This window comes from Neovison vison, chromosome 3 (assembly GCF_020171115.1).
Source record: "Neovison vison isolate M4711 chromosome 3, ASM_NN_V1, whole genome shotgun sequence".
NCBI lineage: Eukaryota > Metazoa > Chordata > Mammalia > Carnivora > Mustelidae > Neogale > Neogale vison.
In genome coordinates this window covers 57,530,996-57,551,883 of record NC_058093.1, presented here as the reverse complement: position 1 = coordinate 57,551,883, position 20,888 = coordinate 57,530,996, and the positions used below count along the sequence as shown (strand labels likewise).

At 43.4% G+C, this 20,888-nt stretch overlaps 1 protein-coding gene across 1 annotated transcript in view; it reads left to right on the top strand.

Annotated features, from left to right (window-relative positions):
* Positions 1-768: 768 nt before the first annotated feature.
* The window catches only part of PLA2R1 (phospholipase A2 receptor 1), a 108,042-nt gene continuing 87,922 nt past the window's right edge, over positions 769-20,888 (top strand). The window contains exons 1-3 of the mRNA XM_044242175.1: positions 769-928; positions 16,647-17,030; positions 19,450-19,623. Of these exons, the coding sequence (XP_044098110.1) occupies positions 823-928; positions 16,647-17,030; positions 19,450-19,623 (664 nt within the window). The 5' untranslated portion in view covers positions 769-822. The remainder of the gene's footprint in view (positions 929-16,646; positions 17,031-19,449; positions 19,624-20,888) is intronic.

Below are 20,888 nucleotides of genomic sequence, written 5' to 3'. Positions count from 1 at the left end.
AGGTTTACTAGACCTAGAGCAAATGATTTTGCCTTTCCCCACCGCTCTTCTCAGCTATTAAGTGGGATAACAGCTATAATGTGGGTTAACCCAGCTATTTTGCTGGGTTAGGGGATCCCAGGAGATGGAAAGTGGGGAGACGGCATTTAAAAAAGAAAAGGAGCTCAACTAATGGAAGAACGTTGGGGTACTTTGAGGGAGGATCCTGGTGCACCCCCACGAATCTCCATGGTCCACCTTCCAGAGGAGGGGAGCTGCAGAGTACTCCCAAAGCGCCTGGGTTCAGAGAGTAGCTTGGTTTACACTAAACTGCTTGCTGCCAGCCCTGCAGTGTTTACCAGAATCCGGGTGGTTTGCGAACCCAGATGTCAGACTTCTGTCCCAGAGATTCTCAACTTGCTCACCCCCAACTCCTGTCGGCCTCCCCCAGGAAGGAGAGAGGGGACAGGAAGCGGGAGGAGCTTGCAACGGGCAACTCCTCTCACCCCTCCCCTCCTTTCTCCCCACCCCAAAGGCAGGAATTTCTGGGACGGGCTGATGGTCCACCGCCTCTTCCTCCTCCTTCTCCCAGCTGGAGTGAGTAGGGCTGGGAAAAAACTCCGCAACTTCCCTGTCTCCAGCCAGAGCCCCGAGTGTCCGCACACTGTGGCGACAGGGACGACAGAGTGGGCCTCCGGGAGGCTGGGGTGGCGAGTTCCCGGGAGGCGTGGATCCCCGAGCGGGCTGCGGTCCCGCCTCCGGCGCCGCGGCCCCGCGCCCGGGCTTTGGCGCTGGCTCCCGGCGACCATCACCCTGGGCGCCCGGCGAGCCCAGTGGTTAGCGATGCTGCTGCTGCGGTCGCTACTTCTGCTGCTTCTGCTGGGGGCACCACGGAGCTTCGCCGAGGGCGCGGTGACCGCGCTTCCCCGCGAGTCCGTCCCGTGGCAGGGTGAGTGTCCCCCGGGCCAAAGAGATCAGACGCGCACAGCGGGGGCGGGGGTGGTTACGGCAGAGAAGGAAGGGGCGAAACTGGGGGCAGGAAGGGGTGAGAAGCTAAGGCGACTGTATTTATACGGTGGCCGCGTCTCGTTGGTCCCGAGAAGGCCGGCGTTTGGGCCAGTCCTGCACCCGGAATGGCATTGCATCCCACTCTTCCTGGCCCGCGTCCTACTCCTCGCCCCGCATCCTCCAGGCATCCGCGGGCAGCGCGGCAACCCGCCAGGCCTGGGCTTGAAGGCAAAACTTGACTAAGCTCTGGCCCGGGACCATTTCAAAATGATATTTCAAAATGATCATCTCTCAGATAAATGATGGTAAAAACGACGTCCCATTTTGTCCGCTCCCAAAGCAAACCTGGATGTGTGCCGCCACTTGCCCAGTGGCCCCGAGCCAGGCTTCCATCCTTCTGCTCCTTCAGGAAAGAACACCTAATCTTTTCTGTTAATACCTTGCAGACCAAATGGAGGCGTGGAGCCTCTGTAGGCCATGAACTGTGCAAACTGAAGCCAATCACCTTCTGCCTCTCACTTTCTCTCATAAGACAAGTGGGTGTGGGATACCCAGAGGCCCACCGAGGAGTACACGAGATCGTTCCTAAGGTATCTGGCATGCCTGTGAGCCAGAGTTCCTTCAGAGTCACCCCCACAGCCCACGTGCACAGCTAGATCAAGTCACCAAACAGTTACTCAGCACCCAGTACCCAGAAGACTCAGGAAAGCTCTGTAGTCATGAGGGGAGGGAGGGTATCCTGCGGGGGCCCACAGATAGAATAACTACCTGCATGGTTGCCTCTAAGGCAGAGAGGCCAGTGTCCCAAACTGGAAGCCTCTCTGCGAGGGGGAGGGAGGCAGAGGTAAATAAACCAGCAGGAGTCTCCAGGCAGCCTCTGCCCTCCTCCACCTTTGGGAATGAGTTTGGAAAGAACAGGTAAAACAAGGTGTGATCCATGCCTGAGTTCATTGTTCTTTCTTTCTTTCCTTCTTCTTTTTTTTTTTTTTTTCCTTTTCAACATACTCTGCCTACAATTTTGAGGTAATCTTTTCTGGACTGTATTTTCTAGCACTCCCACAAGGCTTTATCAGGGACAGGTTGAGTAATTCCTACTCTAAAATGGCTGAAGATCAAAGACCTCCTAACCTTCTTGGTAAATTCAGTGAAGATGGTCCTGTGAGGACCATCTTGAGTGTCACTTGAGTGTGTGACACTTGAGTGTCACAGTCAGTTAAGCATCTCCCTTCAGCTCAGGTCGTGGTCCCAGGGTTCTGGGATAGAGCCCCACATGGGGCTATCCCCTGCTCAGAGAGGACCCTGCTTCTGCCTCTCCCTCTGTCTGTTGCTCCCCTTGCTTGTGCTCTCCCTCTCTCTCTCTCTCTGTCAAATAAATAAATAAAATCTTGAGAGAAAGAAAGGGAAAGAAAAGAAAAAAGGAAAGGAAAGGAAAGGAAGGAAGGAAGGAAGGAAGGAAGGAAGGGAGGGAAAGGGAAAGAAAAGGAAAAAAAGGAAAGGAGGGTCTTATGGATGTACATCTGACCCCCTGGTAGGATCCATCTCCACTAAGAGTTTACCATATAGTGCTTACTCCTTTATATTTTAAAATGTGCCTGAGTACTAGGTATCTAGAACAGGGCAGCAGTCTGTAGGACAGAAGCTGCACCCAAGCCACACAGAGAAAATGCACCAGTAAGCCTCTGAGCCAGAGTTAGCACTAATGAGCTAATCCTTAATATATGTAGCAGCAGACCCAAATCCTGGCCTGAGATAGTTTCTAATCAGTGCCTTCATCTTAGTGGTCAAGGGCAAACCATCTGCTACCTCCTGTACATTCTAAGTGATAGTTTGCAAATCTGAAAATCTGACAGAGAGATTAGTCAGGTATGAAAATGGTGTTACAGGTATTCCCTGAAAGTGTGGCATTGGAGACTATGTGACATTGAATGTGCCAGTCCTTGCACAGGCTCCCCTCGTTGACTTCGATCACCCACATCAGTAAAAATTTTAAGTATAATCTAGATGGGTTTCTAGTATAATCTAGAAATTAGGTTTTTCCTGTCTATACCAAGATGGAAAAAACAAATCTTAGCATTGGAAGGGACCTGAGACAGCCATCATCTGAGTTGTTTCATCTGTATTATTGATTGAATTGATATGAATTACAAGCATCCCAGTCTTGGGAGGCAGCTGATGGATGCTCTTGTGCTGACTTTTCATTTACCAATAATTTTTGTGTCCAAAAGTCTATAGATACAGTGTCATATAATAGTCAAGTTCATGGTCTCTGAGCCAGACTGTATGGGTCCAAATCCTGTCTCTACCATGTACCAGCAATGTCACCTTGGACAAGTTACTTCACCTCTCTGTGCCTCAGTTTCTTCATATATAAAAATGGGGGGAATAATAGTACTTCCTCAAGTGTTGTCCTTTCATTTCAGTATCCCCACAGCACCATCTTTCTCTGGCCTGTCCAGACCATTCTGACAGGTTGACAGTCCTTTACCAATCATATACTGCCCTGTGCACAGCGCTGTACTTGGCACGTCTTCTGCTTGTATCCCACCTCTCGTGGGCTATCACACAGGCCTCACTGTGATTCTGGAAACCGAGCTCTTCAGCAAGTGCTGCAACTTGGTAACTTCACTCATTTAAGGATGCCAACACTGGGAGGGCAAGTGGAAGAATGAAGATGGGAGTGGGCACTCTGGGGAAGGGTGGACATAGTTTCAGTAGAAGTTGCTAAAGGAAATGATCGGGGACAATAAAAGAATTTTAAAGCTGTACTGAGAGCTGAAAATGATGGGAAATGGCCTCAACCAGCCAATAATAGAGACTTTCCTCAGCAGTACTTATCTCCCCAAGGGCAGGACTGGACGGAGATTGGGGCTGTCTTAGTCCTTCAAGACAGTCAAGGTAGGCTTTTCTGAATGAACAGTGACCAAGGAGGTTGGGGTGCTGATAAGCTGATAAGGTAAAGGTGTATGACCATGGAGACTGTCTAGAAGAAGACTGAACTAGGGTAAAGGGGTAGGGTCATCTCTTGAAATCCTGTGCCAACAGGAAGAGAGGTGAGAAGCTGAAGGCTTCAGCTGTTCATTCACTATCTGTGGAGTACTGTGTGCCTTGTCTCCCTTCTTGGATTGGATTCACCCACAAGTAATCCCTGAGACATGTATTTATTTCGATGCAAGTAGTTTGTTTGGGAGATGATTGTAGAAAACACAATGAAGGGGTGAGGAAATGAGAAGGGCTCAGTTTCACAGGAGCCCTTCTCAGTGACTGTGGAGAATGCAGTGGACCCACTGAGGGCAGGAAACAGAGGTATTCACCCACCAACTCCCATTCCTCCCTAATGCAGGGTCCCTCCTGGGGCACTAATCTCCTGGTCTCTGGCCTGCATGAAGCACTGTCAGGCAAGAAGACACAGAGAATCAGTCAGAAAGTATGAGAACTCTCTCAGGTAAATGACCTCCAGGGTAGATGGTATGGATAACCAATGGAATCTGCTACTCTCTCCCAGATTGGGGAGATAAAAATATGAGCAGGATATGTCCTCAAGAGGCTGAGAGTCCAGAAACAGATAAAGAAACACAAAAAATTACAAAACAGTGCAGAAGATGTTACAATAACAGGGAATGAGCAAAGTTCTTAAGTAGGGACTTAAGTACGGACCGGCCTGAGGGGCTGTGGAATACAAAAGGGCATTTATTTTCCCAAATATAGGTAGGTAGTTGACACAAAGGCAACTTTCCTCCAGAAAGCACAGAATGTGTGCAAAGGCACAGAATCATGTATTAGGTTGTATGTCTGAAAGTTCTAGTCTAAGCTCTTTTGGATGGAAGAAAGAGGTCCCACGGAAGGTCACTCAGGCAAGCACTAGACTGGGTATAAGGGCACTAAGATCTGAAGAGGGACCCAAGGACAGGCTCTCCTGTGAGGCCAAGCCTCCTGGGAACTGAGAACTGGCCACTGGGACTGCTTGCTGGTCCCTATTTGATTCTTTTTCTGTAGACTGGTTTCTTTTGCTTCAACTTGCAGGGTCTTTCATGTGTAGCTTTCACAGCTTCCTTGAAGGAGTTGCCTAATTTCCTAAGAGAGGAATCTGGCCACATCTGTCATAGCATGCTGGCCAGTCCCTGCACTCTGCCCTTGAATTAGAGGCCTTCCCGTGGCTGGTAGGCTGTGACTGTGGTGTGAGATACATACACAGATCTGCTCCGTCAGAGGCTGTGATGGAGTAGATCCCCAGAGGAGGGTTGTGGGAGGACAAGAAGTTGTGACAGATCTATATTTGGATGCATGCAAGAGATGAGGAAACGAAGAGTTTGGTTACAGGAACTCTGCTTAAGGAAAGTAAATTCTGGTGGTACGAATTGAGTATTGCTGAGAAGAACCTCATGAGTTCAGACAAAAGGGAACCAGAACACACTTTTTTTTTTTTTAAAGATTTTATTTATTTATTTGACAGACAGAGATCACAAGTAGGCAGAGAGATAGGCAGAGAGAGAGGGGGAAGCAGGCTCCCCGCTGAGCAGAGAGCCCGATGTGGGGCTCAATCCCAGGACCCTGAGATCACGACCTGAGCCGAAGGCAGAGGCTTAACCCACTGAGCCACCCAGGCGCCCCCAGAACACACTTTTAAGTTTAGGAATTCCATGGTCGGTTTGGGACTTAAAGAGGGTAGTTATGGAAGGCAGCAAAGAGTCCATGTGAGAGATTAAATCGACTGCTCATGAAGAAAGACATTGATGCCCTGAGCTAAGTCAGTCATAGCAGGAATACTGAGAAGCAGAAGGTTTGGACTCAAGAAATACAGGTTAAAAAAGAAGAAAATTAAAAATAATGAACAGTGAGAGACATGGGAGAAAGGCAGAACAGAAGGGGCAGTGGTTATACAATAGAAATAACAAGTTTTGGAGGTGGATCCTTTCTTGGCAGTGACCAGGTAGAAGGTGTGGTTGTAGGCGTGGTCACTGAAGTGGGGGAACAGGTGGAAGAAGGTCCAATACAAAGCTAAGAACATAAATTATATATTTTTTAATTATTCAGAGTTAAAGGAAATATAGTTCATAAAAGAAACAAAAGAATGCCTTATAAACACTGTATTAAGTCATTCAGGGGAAAAAATTTAACAAAACCACTCAAGAAAAAGGGAGGAATATTATTACAATTTCTGTAAATTGGTTCCGTGATACAGAGCTAAACAAAACAAATAAGAGGTTTCTGCTTTCATGTGTGGCCACATGATTTTTTAATTTATAAAATTATTAGAATACTACGGTTCCAAAGAAATATGCTACCACGCTAAGTGAAATAAGTCAGTCAGGGAAAGACAAATACCGTATGATTTCATTCATATGTGGAATTTAGGAAACAAAACAAATGAATAAAGGGTGAGGGAGAACAAGACAAACAAAGAAACAGACTCTTAACTGTAGAGAAGAAACTGTGGTTACCAGGGGGAGGTAGGTGGGAAGTGGGTGAAGTTAGTGACGGGGATTAAGGAGCACTCTGCTTGTGATGAGCACTGGGTGATGTATGGCAATGTTGAATCACTAAATTGTACATCTGAATCTAATAGTACACTGTTTGTTAACTAACTGGAATTTAAATGAAACCTTGATTTAAAAAAAAGTAAATGGTTAACTTAAAAATATATTCAGCCTCCCAGATAATAAAAAATGCAAAAAAAAAAAAAAGATTGTTAGCATAAAAAAAAAATGCTCGTAAGAAGTTTTACTATTTCTGGCTTTTGGCTTTCTGCTCTTGAGAATTTTCCTTTTCACTTATGAAAATATAAGAGCAAATTCAAAGTGGTTGTCCAACGAAAAGCACTGCTGTCTTATTTGGCACTATCCGTATTCAACATTAAGATCTGCTTTTCTTTTATTAAAATTTATAGAGTGATCATAGTGACTGTGGTCATCCTTTTCATGATCCTATGAAGCCAGTGCTATTACTATACCCATTGTGCAGATGGAGAAACCAAGGCAGTTACTGATCAGCTTCAAGCAGTTCTGCCATAAAAGAAGTGCTCTGTAGTTTGCCAAAGTTCTTCTGTAGTGGTAGATTTGTTCAGGTAAGAACAGGGTGGGCTCATGGGCATGTGGCCAATGAAGACACACACAGAGTGCTGTCCTCAGCAGGGCATTGCACTTGGTGTTTAATATTCTGTGGTTTGGGAATCTTGTAATCCTTAATAATTTTAATCTCTGAATTTGTACTTTAGGCATGAAAGCTCATGGGACAACAGAGCATGAGCCAGAAGCTAGAAGCCTCAGCTCAAGCTCAGTCCCACTTGTGTCACATCCACTGACGTACCCCCCGCCAGATCCCCTAGATGGGTTCTAAGCCGCTGCCTCCCCACTCCTACCCTCCATCTACTGTGCCAACAGGCTGTGTTCAGGTTGGGAGACAGGAGGACTGGGGTCTGCTAGTGGAAGCAAGTGGCATCTCAGGGAGGAGCAAGGCCCTGGCTATCCCCACTAGCCTGACAGCAGCAGGCGTATTTGGTAAGGACTGAGTGGGAAGCCTGTCACCTATTCCCAATCCAGGTACTGAGTTTGAGTCCAGCACTTCCTGGCACAGAGGCTGCAATCCCTTGTAGGCTCACAGGAAGTGGAGATTGACTTGACTTCCCTGCCCCAGGCAGGACACCACATTTTTATCTTACTTTGGGTAGCCAGCAAAGAAGGTAGCCAGCCTGGATCAGAAGCATGGGGACTCAAAATTTGTAGGCTGAATTCCTAAACCCCATTACTTCAGAATGAGACCTTATTTGGAGATAGGGCCTTTATGAAGATAATTAAATTAAAATTAGGTGATTTAGGGTAGACTATTTATATGACTGGTATCCTTACAAGAAGGGGAAATTGGGACACAGAAATAAGCATCTAGAGTAGATGAAATGAAGGGGCACAGGGAGAAGACACTCAACTACAAGCAAAGGAAGGAGCCTGGAACAGAGCCTTCTCTCACAGGCTCAGATGGGGCCAATCCTGCTGACACCTTGATTATTTAATTCTAGTCTCCAAATCGGGGGCGCCAGTAAATTTCTATGAAGTCATTCAGTTCGTGGTACTTTGTTATTGCAGCCCTAGCAAACTAGCCAGGGTCTAACACTCTATCTACCATTGGAAGTTGTTTTTGTGTTTGTGTTAATTTCTGTCTTCCAGTTAAGTAAATGTACATTTTTCTGAAATGGGTATATTCTTTTTTTTTTTTTAAGATTTTATGAATTTATTTGACAGATAGAGATCACAAGTAGACAGAGAGGCAGGTGGGGAGGGGGGCGGGAAACAGGCTCCCTGCTGAGCACCTTCCCAGGACCCTGGGATCATGACCTGAGCCGAAGGCAGAGGCCTTAACCCACTGAGCCATTCAGGTGCCCCAAATGGGTATATTCTTAAAGTAACTAAGGTAGATGAGCTGAGTAAATACTTTTGTATTCAACAATGTCACATCCTTTCCTGGGTTGTTTTAGTTGTTGGTGGAGTTGTCTTCTGTTTCTGTTTGTTTTGGTGACCCAGTCTCTGAATCATATCCCCAGGGCTTCAACAGGCATGCATTTGTGAAGGAAGTTTAACTATGTTCTGTCTTACTGTGTCTTGCCTTAACTTGCTCTTTGTAGCGAGGCTTCCTGGGGACTGAGATGGCATATTTTCAAAAGTCTATAAGACGATAACAGAGCTGCTATGAATAATGATTTCTATACCAACAATGTCTACTAGGTACTTTCAAGTTAAAGGCAAAATGATGGAGGGACAGACTAAAAGCTAAAGGAAGAGGAAGGTTTTCAACTCATTTAAGAATTCACTGGTCAGATACAGAGAGATAAAGCGAAGAACTTCAGAAGAGATGAGATTTTCTGCAAGGATCAGGCACTGCTAAATGAGGATGGGGGAGAGGAAGGGACGGGAGGGGATGTGAGTAAGCAGAGAGTGGCAAGGACAGTCGAAAAGGGTTAACCTACTTCACACAGGGTTTGGTAACAGGCGATTTGAATCCCCACAAAACTGGGGCCAGTGGAGCTGATTAGCTGGGTTTCATGTTTCCCTCATGTGAGAAAGAGTATTGTATGCCCCCGTGGAACTGGGAGTGGCGATTTGGGAAGATTAGAGAGAAAAGGGGAGAGAACACATAAAAAGATTTAGCAAGAGGGATCCCATGGGCCTGTGGAGGTGATGATTATCCAGATTCAGAAGCTGTAGGAAAATAAAGCAAGCTCAAAATCAAGGACAGTGCTAGGGCAGATGAAGAAACGGAAGTTCTGCAGAAGGATAAGGAAATATTTTAAAATGTAATTTACCCTTAGTTGATTAATAGAAGGCAATTGAGAGGCAGCCACAGGCTCTGTTAGGTGCTGTCAGATTAAGAGACAAACACCAAATCTCAGATGCATTTGGGGTAAAATGCAAATATTCATGCAGATAGGGCCAGGAGGGACAGGCACACTTTCCACTTTGTTCTGCGGGACTGTTCTCTGCACATGCTGCAAGCATCAGAAATTCCTTGCTTATTGGCTTGGAAAGTCATATTAAGAATCCAGATTTTCTGCATCATTCAGCCATGAACAGAACTTGATTCAGCGGTTTACAACATCCTTTCCTGCTACAGAGTAATCTAAGTAAGGAACACAATCAGATCTGAATCCACTGTTCACTGGATAGGACAAACCCAAATTTGTGTAGCTAGAAAATGTCAATACATCTCAAGAGAGATGCTGCTCACCTTCAGATTGGTTGCAGGGGAGAAATGCCCTCCCCCCACCTTCTGGAAACTTCCAATGTCCAACTGAGATACAGTAGTCTCCCTTTTTTCACAGGGTATACATTCCGAGACCCCCAGGGGATGCTTGAAACCACAGATGGTACCAAACCCCATACACACTGTGGCTTTTCCTACACATACATATTTATGATAAAGTTTATAAATTAGAGACAGTAAGAGATCAACCACAGTAACTAATAATGAAATAAAATAATTAACAATATACTGTAATAAAAATTATGTGAATGTGGGCTGTCTCTCAAAATACCTTCTTTTGCTAATGTGAGATAATAAGATATCTATGTGATGAGATGAAGTGAGGTGAAAGCCATAGGTATTAGAACATAGTATTAGGATACCTGTGACCTTCTGGTGACACAACAGAAGAAAGATCTCTGCATGACCATAGTTGACCTCGGGTAAACTGAAACAGCTGAAAGCAAAATGGAAGCTAAGGGTGGGGGAGGGACTACTGTACTGTCAGAACAGAAAGGAACCTAACTGATTCAAGAGATGCTGTAGGGCAGAGAGTGCCTGAGCACCAGCTGTGTGGGTGGATAGAGGAGAAGAGCTTTAAATCCCGGGAAATGGGGTGGGAGATTGAAACTGGATTGTATTTGGCAAGCTGTGGCTTCCTAATAGCTTTCTTCAGCATTGCACTTGATGTGAACTGTGTATGTGAACTTTTCCTTCCACTTCCCTTAACATGGAGGAGCACAGAGGCTGACTTTTTATGTGTAGTTCGATTAGGTGGCCACCATCATAATGGCATTCACTGAATATCAGAAAGCCCTTTGCTTGCCTAAAATCCACCATAAAAAGAGCATTTCTTTAGGAATTGTTGTTTTATTGCTTGTTTCAAGTGGTTTTTTTGTGTGAAAAGTACAGAAACCTCAACGAAGTCTTAGTGCTTCAAATCTTACCTTATTCACTCACCACTTCAAACCTCCATCCATTTCTAAGAGAAGAAGTGTTTAAAGCAGAAGGAGGCACCCACGGCAGGTGGGGGTGATCTGAAGGGGTGCTGAAAGTGAAATGTCCTACACGCACCTCCAGTCAGCACCGTTCAAACAGATGGATCGGACTGTAACAGTAGCCCCAGCCTTTAGACTCCAACCTCTTGGTATCATAGGAATTGGCAGGCATTTACCAGCTAAATGAACGCTGAAACTAGAGAACAAGTCATTGCAACTACCTTTTCTAGAAGCCTTGTATTCCGTATATCACTAAATCTTCTCTCATTTCCCCCCTTTGAATTCTCTTTCCGGTGATTGGAGTCTCACCATTCCCTCCTTTCCTTTCTCACCACAACCAGCTGAATTGAGGCCTGCTGTCCCCTTGCTGGATCGTAGCAATAGTCCCCAGACCGCATCCAGCTCCAATGGTGGACTGTCTCATCCCCTCTAAAGGAGAACTCCGCCAGGCCAGGAACTTGGACGTTTGTCTCACACTTATATTCTTAGCACCTAAAACACTGCTGGGCACACAGTAAGTGCTCAATAAAGGCTTTTGTTGAGTGATTCACCTTGCCAATTCATCTTCACCATGACCTCAGTCATGCTCTCTCTTATTCTCTCTCATCGGAAGAATAGGAGACAAATTTTTGAATAAAATTCAACTTCTTCATAAAATGACCCCAAACCATCTCTTTCTAACTATATATTCTATAACCACCAAAGTCTTTTATATAGATGGGCTCTCTTCACCCTGGAGCTGATTATTTTTGTCACTTCTGAGCTTTGGTGATACTTGCTCTGTCTAGAATGCCCCCTTGCCCACCTCCCCAGCCATGTACCAATAGACCTCCTCCACTATTCTGAACTCTCTCTTTCTCTCTCTCTGCAATGAAAACAGACATCTTGCTTGGCTAGTTCATCAGTGTATCTCTGTGTGTGACAAAAGTTAGGTCCCTAATAAATGACTGTTGAATGAAAATGTGTGTGCATGTGGCATGTGAGAGAGAGATTGAAAGAAAGAGAGAGATTTCTCTGATAAGCCAAATTATCCCTCCTAGCCCTGGCTTCTACCTCATTGTGCTTATTTATACCTCTGACATCATCAAAATATACTTCAACATTAAGTTATAATTCTTTCTGTACATTTCATGATATACTCCCAGGGTTCACATTAATTCCTTAAGGGCAAACACTATGACATACATATTCTTCTTTCTGCAGGGTTCCTAGCATATACCATATTAGGGACTGAAAAAAATCTGTTTGAAATTTTAAGTCACCTACTTCAAATTGTTTGGCAACAACCTGCAGCAGTTTATTTTCTACTTTATAGGTTATAAATTAATATATGTAAATAAAGCTAGAACTAGACCTATATAGTCCTTACTGAGATTGTGGATACTAAACTTTGGAGACAAAATGGATTTTTAAAAATGTAAAAGAATGATTCAATGAAATAACCTTTATAGTCCCACCAGCTCTAAAGTCCATGGTTCGGGTTTATGGGCAAAATTAGTCTCCTCCAAATGGCATCATTCCTTCCAGTGATGTTCTCTGTCTCCTTCTCAGAAAGCGAGCAAACTGAATGCATGTGCACACACTGTCCCCACTCAGAATGATCTGAGGACACTGAGGACCCATGTCCCCCTCACATATAACACTAATTGAGGATCCAGTCAATTGTTTTAAATTCTGGGCCATTTTCTTTTGTTTTTCATCACTTGTCTTTAAGTGCTGTTTTATTTTTTTTTTAAGATTTTATTTATTTATTTGACGGACCGAGAGAGTTCACAAGTAGGCAGAGAGGCAGGCAGAGAGAGAGGGGGAAGCAGGCTCCCCGTTGATCCCAGGACCGTGAGATCATGACCTGAGCTGAAGGCAGAGGCTTAAACCACTGAGCCACCCAGGCGCCCCTTAAGTGCTGTTTTAAATGCAGTTATAATGTTTTCTTTGGAACTGATGGAATTCCCTTCTTTTCATTAACTAGAATTCTCATGATTTCAGAAGAAATAGATATACTTTTAAGGGACAGATATTTAGGCAAGTAATTCAGCTCTCTGCTCTGGAATCCTGCACAGTGCCTACCACATGGTTAGCACTCAATGAATTCTTAGAGAATGTAGCAATATTCTATAGGTGGTCATGAAAAGATGACCTTAAACTTAAATTCCACATTTGATCCGGAAATAATTCTCCTCCCATTTCTTAGAAAAGTACATGTTATCCTGTGGGGCCAAAGGGTGGGTCTAAAATGATCTCCTCCTCAAAATAACCCAGAAGTAGAAAGTAGAACCGCTGTCTTCCATGGATTCTCCCCGCCCCCACCAAAAGCATAAAAGTTAGCTTATAAGTTACTTCTAGTAAATCAGTCCTTTCTTTCCTCTTAAACTTATAATTATGAAGGGAAGTATAATAACATTTTACTGCAAAGAGATTTAGTAATTCTGGCAGTACTTCATTAATCACTTAATCAGTGTTCAAGCAGAACTGATGTCCTTGGCATATATAATCAATCTTGATTCCTCCCACATTTGATTTTCATCCTTTCTGAAACCTGACCATAGACACTAAGGATTGGTGGCTTTTTTTCACATTGTGTTTTTCTTACAGACAACCCATATACGCATATAATAATAATCAGAGTATTGATACCTACATTGGGCCTCCTCATAGTCTATGTGAAAGCAATTGTTTTCTCTTCAGTGAATTTATAGAGATTAATGGTGCCAGGACCAGATTCTATTATAGTTTAATGGGAAAATGGGATTGGATCATTTTTTAGCTTCCTATGGCATAGTATTCTTTTGGAGATGGCATATTTATTGTTATTGTTAAGCCAGAACTACTTGTTTATGATACATTCCGAGGAACTTTTCCAAAGCTACATTCTGAAGGCAGCTGGGCATGAAAACATATTAACACTCCAAAAGGGAGCAGCGTGGGATTAAGTTTGTCAAATATCTTCTGCTTCAGAAGGGTATTTTTATGATCACGGGTGTAACTATGGAAGCTCCGGTTCTAGCACTCCTTTTCTCATAACATTTAATAATTTGAACATTTAAAAATGTTATTTATTCACCCAAAATTTTAGTGACATACAATTTCCATGTTGACTGACAGATCATCCATTCACTCACCCATACACTGCTTGTCAACATCATGCGTTTTTCTCTGTCTTTTAAGAGAACTGCAGTATAGACTTCACAGGTAGATACTAGTGTAGAAGATGAACAGATGAAGACTCTTAACTCATGACTGCACATATATTTGAACAAGCAGACAAGAATTTTGTTTTCTGGCTTTTGAAGCATATTTATCCTCCATAAAAGGTGATTTCATATTAAGTCTACACACACTGTATGCTGCAAAAGCTAGAGTAAAAATGAATTTTTCTGGTAATGATAGAAGTCTTTGGAGATGCTCAACTTAGCACTCTTCAGGTGTTCAATCAGATCTACAGTTGCCTCTGCAGAATAAGAATTGGGAAGCCAAAGGGATGATGGTAACAATAATAACAACATCAACTTGCTGAAGTCTTCCTATGCCAGAGTGGTGTGTGATGTGCTTTCCATGGGTTAATTTAATGGAATGCTTTTAGTATCCCTGTGAGAGCAGTATCACACATACTCCCAGTTCAAAAGGGAAAGGGGAGTCTCACTGAGATTAAAAATTTGCCCAGAGTTCCAGACTAGTCTGCCTGATTGAGAGTCCTCAACTACTCATCTGTCTACCCATTTTAGGTGTATAAACTGAGGCCCTGGGGGCTGAGATCCAGCCAGTAAGTAGGTAGCTATATTTGAACATGTATTTGAGATAGAAGCTAACCTGCCGAACAATTACAGTAAAATAATTATCCTTTACTGAAAAATTAATGAAACAGTGGGCTAGCTAGAAAGTAATTAGTAGATTACAAAAGAAATTAAGGTGGACCTTCTACTCGGGCATGAAAAAGAGAGTTGGAGAAAAGGTTAATTATCAGAATCCACATCATATTGGCAAGGGATAGATTTGATCTTGAATGACTATTACTAATAGCCATATAGACATGGTCTTCATTAGGAAAACAAATTTCCTGATCTAAATGAAATCTCCCTAAAACCATTCATTCTCTTCCCTCACCCAAGCACACACTCGTTTCTCTTTTGCTCTGATATATGATGATCAAAGCAATTTTCTGACAACTAATTCAACTCCTCAAATTATGGTTATAAGTGAGGTTATCTATTATTAAATGAGGTATAGCTTTAATTAATACATTGACAATCTTTTTTTAAACAACGTCATAAGTGATTTTGGGTACTGTAAATCAGTTGTTGGCCTGAGTAACTTTGGAAAAAAATAAAAGAACTTTTACCAAACAAAACACAGTCCCCATGAACCGACGCACAAGGAAGCTTGTTCTGCACTGTCCCAAAACTCTGTAAGACCTCCTCCTGTCACACAACACAAATTGCCCTAAGCCACAGATATTTTAAGGAAAGCTGATAAGGTCCCTTCAGAATTTTAAAGAATGGACAGGAGGTAAAATATAAGAAGGGGCCCTGGCGCCTGGGTGGCTCAGTGGGTTAAGCCGCTGCCTTCGGCTCAGGTCATGATCCCAGGGTCCTGGGATCGAGCCCCGCATCGGGCTTTCTGCTCAGCAGGGAGCCTGCTTCCTCCTCTCTCTCTCTGCCTGCCTCTCTGCCTACTTGTGATCTCTCTCTGTCAAATAAATAAATAAAATCTTTAAAAAAATATATATATATATATATATAAGAAGGGACCCTATCTAATGAGAGAACAAAAGAGCTCTTGAACCCGACCAGACATTCTGAGCTGAGGGACTCAGGAAACCAAGTCCTGCCAGCCTCTGCAGGTGCGACTATGTAACTGCCAGCACACTTAATCAATATCAAGCATTTATCGAATTTCTATAATGTACTCACTACATTCTGTGCTTAGACTGAAGAAATTAGACAGGATTTCTACCTCCAAAACCCTGTGAGAGGACAAGTTCATAATTGTATAACGGGCGTTTTCCAGACCAGTGACTTGAGGTATAGTCCGATAGCAGACAGGTAGCTAACACCCATTCCTGGCTGGGCACCACCAGCTCTTCCACAGGAAATTCACTTAGATCTCTTCTTCTGGCTCCAGGGGGTTAGAGGCTCATAAAAGTGTCAGAGAAATCCTACTTTCTCTAGATATCTCCCTGTGGCCTATGTGGCTTGGCCACTGCCATATTGCTCTGTCATGCCCCAGGTATCTACACATGGTGCTAGGTCTGAGGTCGTGTCCTGGGCATCCATCTATTGCTGGTCCCACCCACCAAGGCTGCTCTTGTGAAGAGGCCATCCCACAGCAAATGTCCCCACTTTTTTACACCACACGGACCCAGCACAGAGAACAAATGTGGAGAGGCTTTTTTCCCACCAGCATTGCATCTTGTATCAAGACACAAAACCACACTTCAATTAAACCCTTTTGTTTTTCTGTAGGATTTGATGGTAGAACTTTTCATTTCAGTGACCCTTGATTCAGCTGGTAGGTTTCTAGTACTCATGCACTTACCTGAAGAAAACCAAAGGAACACCATACCTCTGGGCACACAGTGTCCCTCCCATTTAGCCCTGGGTAATATTATCGATCCCCGCTCTCTACCCAGTTGTGGTGCGCGCCTTCACCATAATACCATTCCCCCACGGATCAACCGGCAGCCTTTGCTACAGTACCGCCATGGAGGTCTTAGATCACTTTCTCATTAATTCCAACAAATCCATTTTGTTTCCCAGGAAACCCTTCTGTTTTGTGCAAAAAAAGCTCTTCTGGTGGACCAGATCAACTCCAGATCTGTTCCACATGGCTGTAAATTGTGACATACAGCAACATATAGACATGCTCTCTGGGATCCTCATGACAGTAGTTAATGATATATGGATGTTGCATGCCATGTTTTCTCTTTTGTTGTTTCAGATAAAGAAATATTCGTTATCCAGAGTGAAAACCTCAAGAAATGCATTCAAGGAGGCAAATCTGTACTAATCCTGGAGAACTGCAAACCACTCAGCGAGTACATGCTGTGGAAATGGGTTTCAAACCACCACCTCTTTAACTTAGGGGGCAGTGGCTGCCTAGGCCTGAATTTATCTAATCCAGAGCAGCCATTGAGCTTATACGAGTGTGATTCCACTCACGTTTCCTTGAGATGGCGCTGTAACAGGAACATGATCACCGGCCCTCTCCAGTACATGGTGCAGGTGAACCACAACAACATGCTTGTGGCCTCAAGGAAATATCTCCATAAGTGGATTTCCTATATGTCAGATGGTGGAAGCATTTGTGAATATCTGCACAAAGGTGAAAAAAAATAATTAAATAAAAGTACTCGTGAAACGTTATATTTAGAAGGTTTGCCCCTAAGTAAAGATTTGTAAATTATATTATATGACAGCACCCAGAGCCTGAAGGGATGTCTAAACACATTTTAGTTGCTTACTTGCTTATTATAAAGGGATTACCAGAGTCCTGGAATGGGCTTTCTATATGCTGCTAAAGAAGCAAAACTCGAAATTTAAGATATTAGGGAAGAAACCACTTAAATAACTGGGAATCAATGGAAAGGAGGAGAAAGAATAGAAGTCTGGAAGAGGAAAAAATAAAGGTGGGAAGAATAGGTCTTTGAAGTAAAGACTTGTCAGGATGGATAGAAGAACCTCTCCTGCTCCCATTTCTCTTGTTGTAGAAACTCAGCACCATGGGTGAGTGTGTCCACAGAGCACCTCAAAGCCTCCTCACTGGCATCCACGTGATGGTTGTGGACAAGGCATTTAAAGATAAACCACAGACTACTGTCAGGAGCCATTGGCATGTGTCAAGGGGTGGGAAAGCATGGTTTCAGGAGTGGGGGTTTTCCTTCTCCATAGTTCTGTAATTTGGGCATTTTGAGCAGAAAAAAAAGGCAAAGAAAATGGCATAAATTCTGAAACCTCAAACCAGTCTCAGATTTTGTTCTGTAGCTCTCTTCATTCATTCATCCACCCTTCCTTCACGTAGTTATTAAACACTGACTATTTCTTGGGTACAGTGCTGGCCATTTAATTTATACAAGCCAACAAGACAGATGTGGCCCCTGACCTCATGGTGCTCTGTAGAATTATGCCTTAACAAGAGCATATCCTTCTAAGAACTTTATACAAGTCCTGGGAAGCAGAGCAAGAGACTCCTAAGATCTAAAGCAGGACTTTCTTTTGTACCTACAATAAATGAATAAAAAAAGAGCCAAGAGCAAGCCATTTTCAGGACTCCCTACAATAAGCAACTGCTGTAAGCTGGCACTCTGAATAGTCTTCAGTTCTAAGGAAAAACGTAATATTTTGCTTTATGTTTGTTTTTTTAGCCATATACTCACATTCCTACACACTCAGGGGAAGACTGAATAGAAGTCAGGGGATCAAAACGAGAGGATGCGTCCTGAAATACCGGTAGTTCCTAAACAGCCCAAACCTCCAGGGCTGGCAATGTGTGTGTGTGGTGTATGTCTAGCCCCTGTCAGCTGTGGCGAAGGAAGGAGAACCTCCACAGCTGGACCTTCTGCTCCAAGATCCCCTTAACTGAGGGTGGCCCAGATGGCCCTCCCCCTTGAAAGCCCTAGCTGAGTCATGCTCAAGGCCAAGGATAACTGATTATTGTAATACTCTGAGAGAGCAGCCAACAGGCCACCTCCTCATACTCCTCTCTCCTAGACTCTTGTAGAGGCCTCCTAGCTAGTCATCCCATTTTCCCTTCTCCCCGTGTCGGCCTGGTTTGCCACAGTACACCCTGAGTTACTCTTTTAAAATGGCAATCTGACCATGTCATTTTTCCATTCAAAACCCACTATTGACTTCCCACGATCTCACAGCAAAGGCCCAAATCCATAATGTGGCAGAGCTGGACCTCTGTGAGCTGACGCTCCAGCTCATCCCCAGTGCCACTTCCTTTTACACCTTCTTGCTCTTCCTTATCCACCCCACACACACTCTTGTCACAGGCCCTCCATATTTGCTGTTCCACCCACCAGAACAACTCTTCTGCCAAGACTTGCATCTTGTCCAGTTCTTATTCAGAGAAGCCTTCATGGGCAGCCCTCTCCACAATAGTGCTCCTCCATCCTTCAAACACACACACACACACACACACACACACACAGCCGTTCCGTCTTCTGCCTGCTTTGTTTTCCTTCGTGGCACTTATCACAATCTGAAATTATATGTTTACTTGTACACTTGTTTTCTCTTCGTCTCTCCCCTCTAGGACAGAAGCTCCATATGAAAGGGAACATGTGCAGGTTTGCTCTCTAGAACATCCCCAGTGCTAGGCACATTAAATGTCCAACAATATCTGTTGAATGAATGAATTCATAAGTACCTATATAATTCTTGAGGTTCAGATGCTGATCCCTGATGTATTAGGGGGCCAGAAGGTATTTTAAGTAAATCTTCATTTAATTTTCCTTCTCATCCACTGATAAATATGTGTGCTACTTTGTGGGGCACCACTGTAAATAAACAGGCAGGAAATAGGTAAAGAAGCTGTTTCTCAGCACGTGCTCTGAAACCAGCACTTACCCTTGCACCTTCACATACACTAGACAGTGAGGCCCCAAGGATTCTCTGTGGAGTAACAAGGGCCTTACCCACTGTATAGGATCTCAGTCAATAAAAAGCACATTCACTAAATGACAGTTCCCAAAGATAAAGTTGACATATGCTTATATGACTTTGTCTTTTTTTTCTAGATTTGTACACAATCAAAGGGAATGCCCACGGGACACCATGCATGTTTCCCTTCCAGTATAACCAACAATGGCATCATGAATGCATCCGGGAAGGGCGGGAAGACAACTTACTGTGGTGTGCTACAACCAGTCGATATGAACGAGATGAGAAGTGGGGATTTTGCCCAGATTCCAGTAAGAATAAAATCTAGTTTTCCCCATATGTCATGAATGAATCAAGCATGATTAGAAAGTTATCTGTATTTTTTAAAAAAAGCACCAGGATTGGTAGATTGAAGTCTGAATAAGCACTCTGATTCCATTTATCCAGATTTTGATTTTATGTTTGTTTTGTCTTGAAAAGACAATTCTGATGTATATTCTTTTTTTCCGCTTATGTTCAAAAGATGTTAATTAGCCATTCTTCATTAAGCTCAGTGCATAAGTAAGGATGCTTTAACCAGAATGAAATTATAACACTCCGTGCACTCATTAATCCCAGCTTCCGGGCAAAATATGTCAAAACAAACCTAAATGCATATAAAACTTGTTCTTTATTTCTACTTTCACCCCATCCCTTCCTATAAGCTGCCTTAATTTCTCCATGTCCAGACTGTTTGTCTTGCCTATTGTCAGGTCCAGGGATCAGCTGGTCCCCCGGTGAACTTTCTAAAATTGCAATTGCCCACATTATTTCTCAACAATGAGTTCTCATCTTGAGTTCCCTCTTATTGCTCAATTTCTAGCTATAACCTCAAAATCTGACAGCTGCAATGTTCTAACTTTTTTTCAGTTAGTACTTTATTTTTTTATTTTTATTTAGCTAAAAGTTTTCTAATAGCTGCTAAATATTGAAGAATATTTATATATACCTTCTACTTTTTTTTTTTTCCTAAGAGAAGAGAGAGAAGGGGGAGAGACAAAGGGGGAAGGAGAGAAAATCTTAAGCAGGTTCCATGTCCAGTGTGGAGCCCAAATCAGGGCTCAGTCTCACCACCTTGAGGTCATGATCTAAGTTAAGAGTCAGATGTTCAACCGACTGACCACCCAGGTGTGCCTATACTTTCTACTTTCTATATTCAGTGTCCTTCACCTTGGTTCCTGCAAATCAGAGAGTATAGCTCCTACTATCTCCTCTTCCTTGCCTACCTCCCCTCTATGTATATTGCTATATATATGACAAAATACAACAAATAAATGTGAAACAGAAGCAAAGTGAAGAAACGAATTCCAAAGAATGTGATTTAGAAGTTATCTGTAGAATTGTTTTCTAATCTAAGAACAAATTTGGCTTAGTGAATAAGAGAGAGTATAGGCTTTGAAGTCAGACAGACCAAGCTTGGAGTCTGTTTCCCTTCAACGATGAGATCCTAAGTGTCTGTTTCTTTGTCATACAAATGGAGGTAATAACCTTTTAGGATTATTGAGATCCAATCTGATGATGCATCTAAGGTACATGT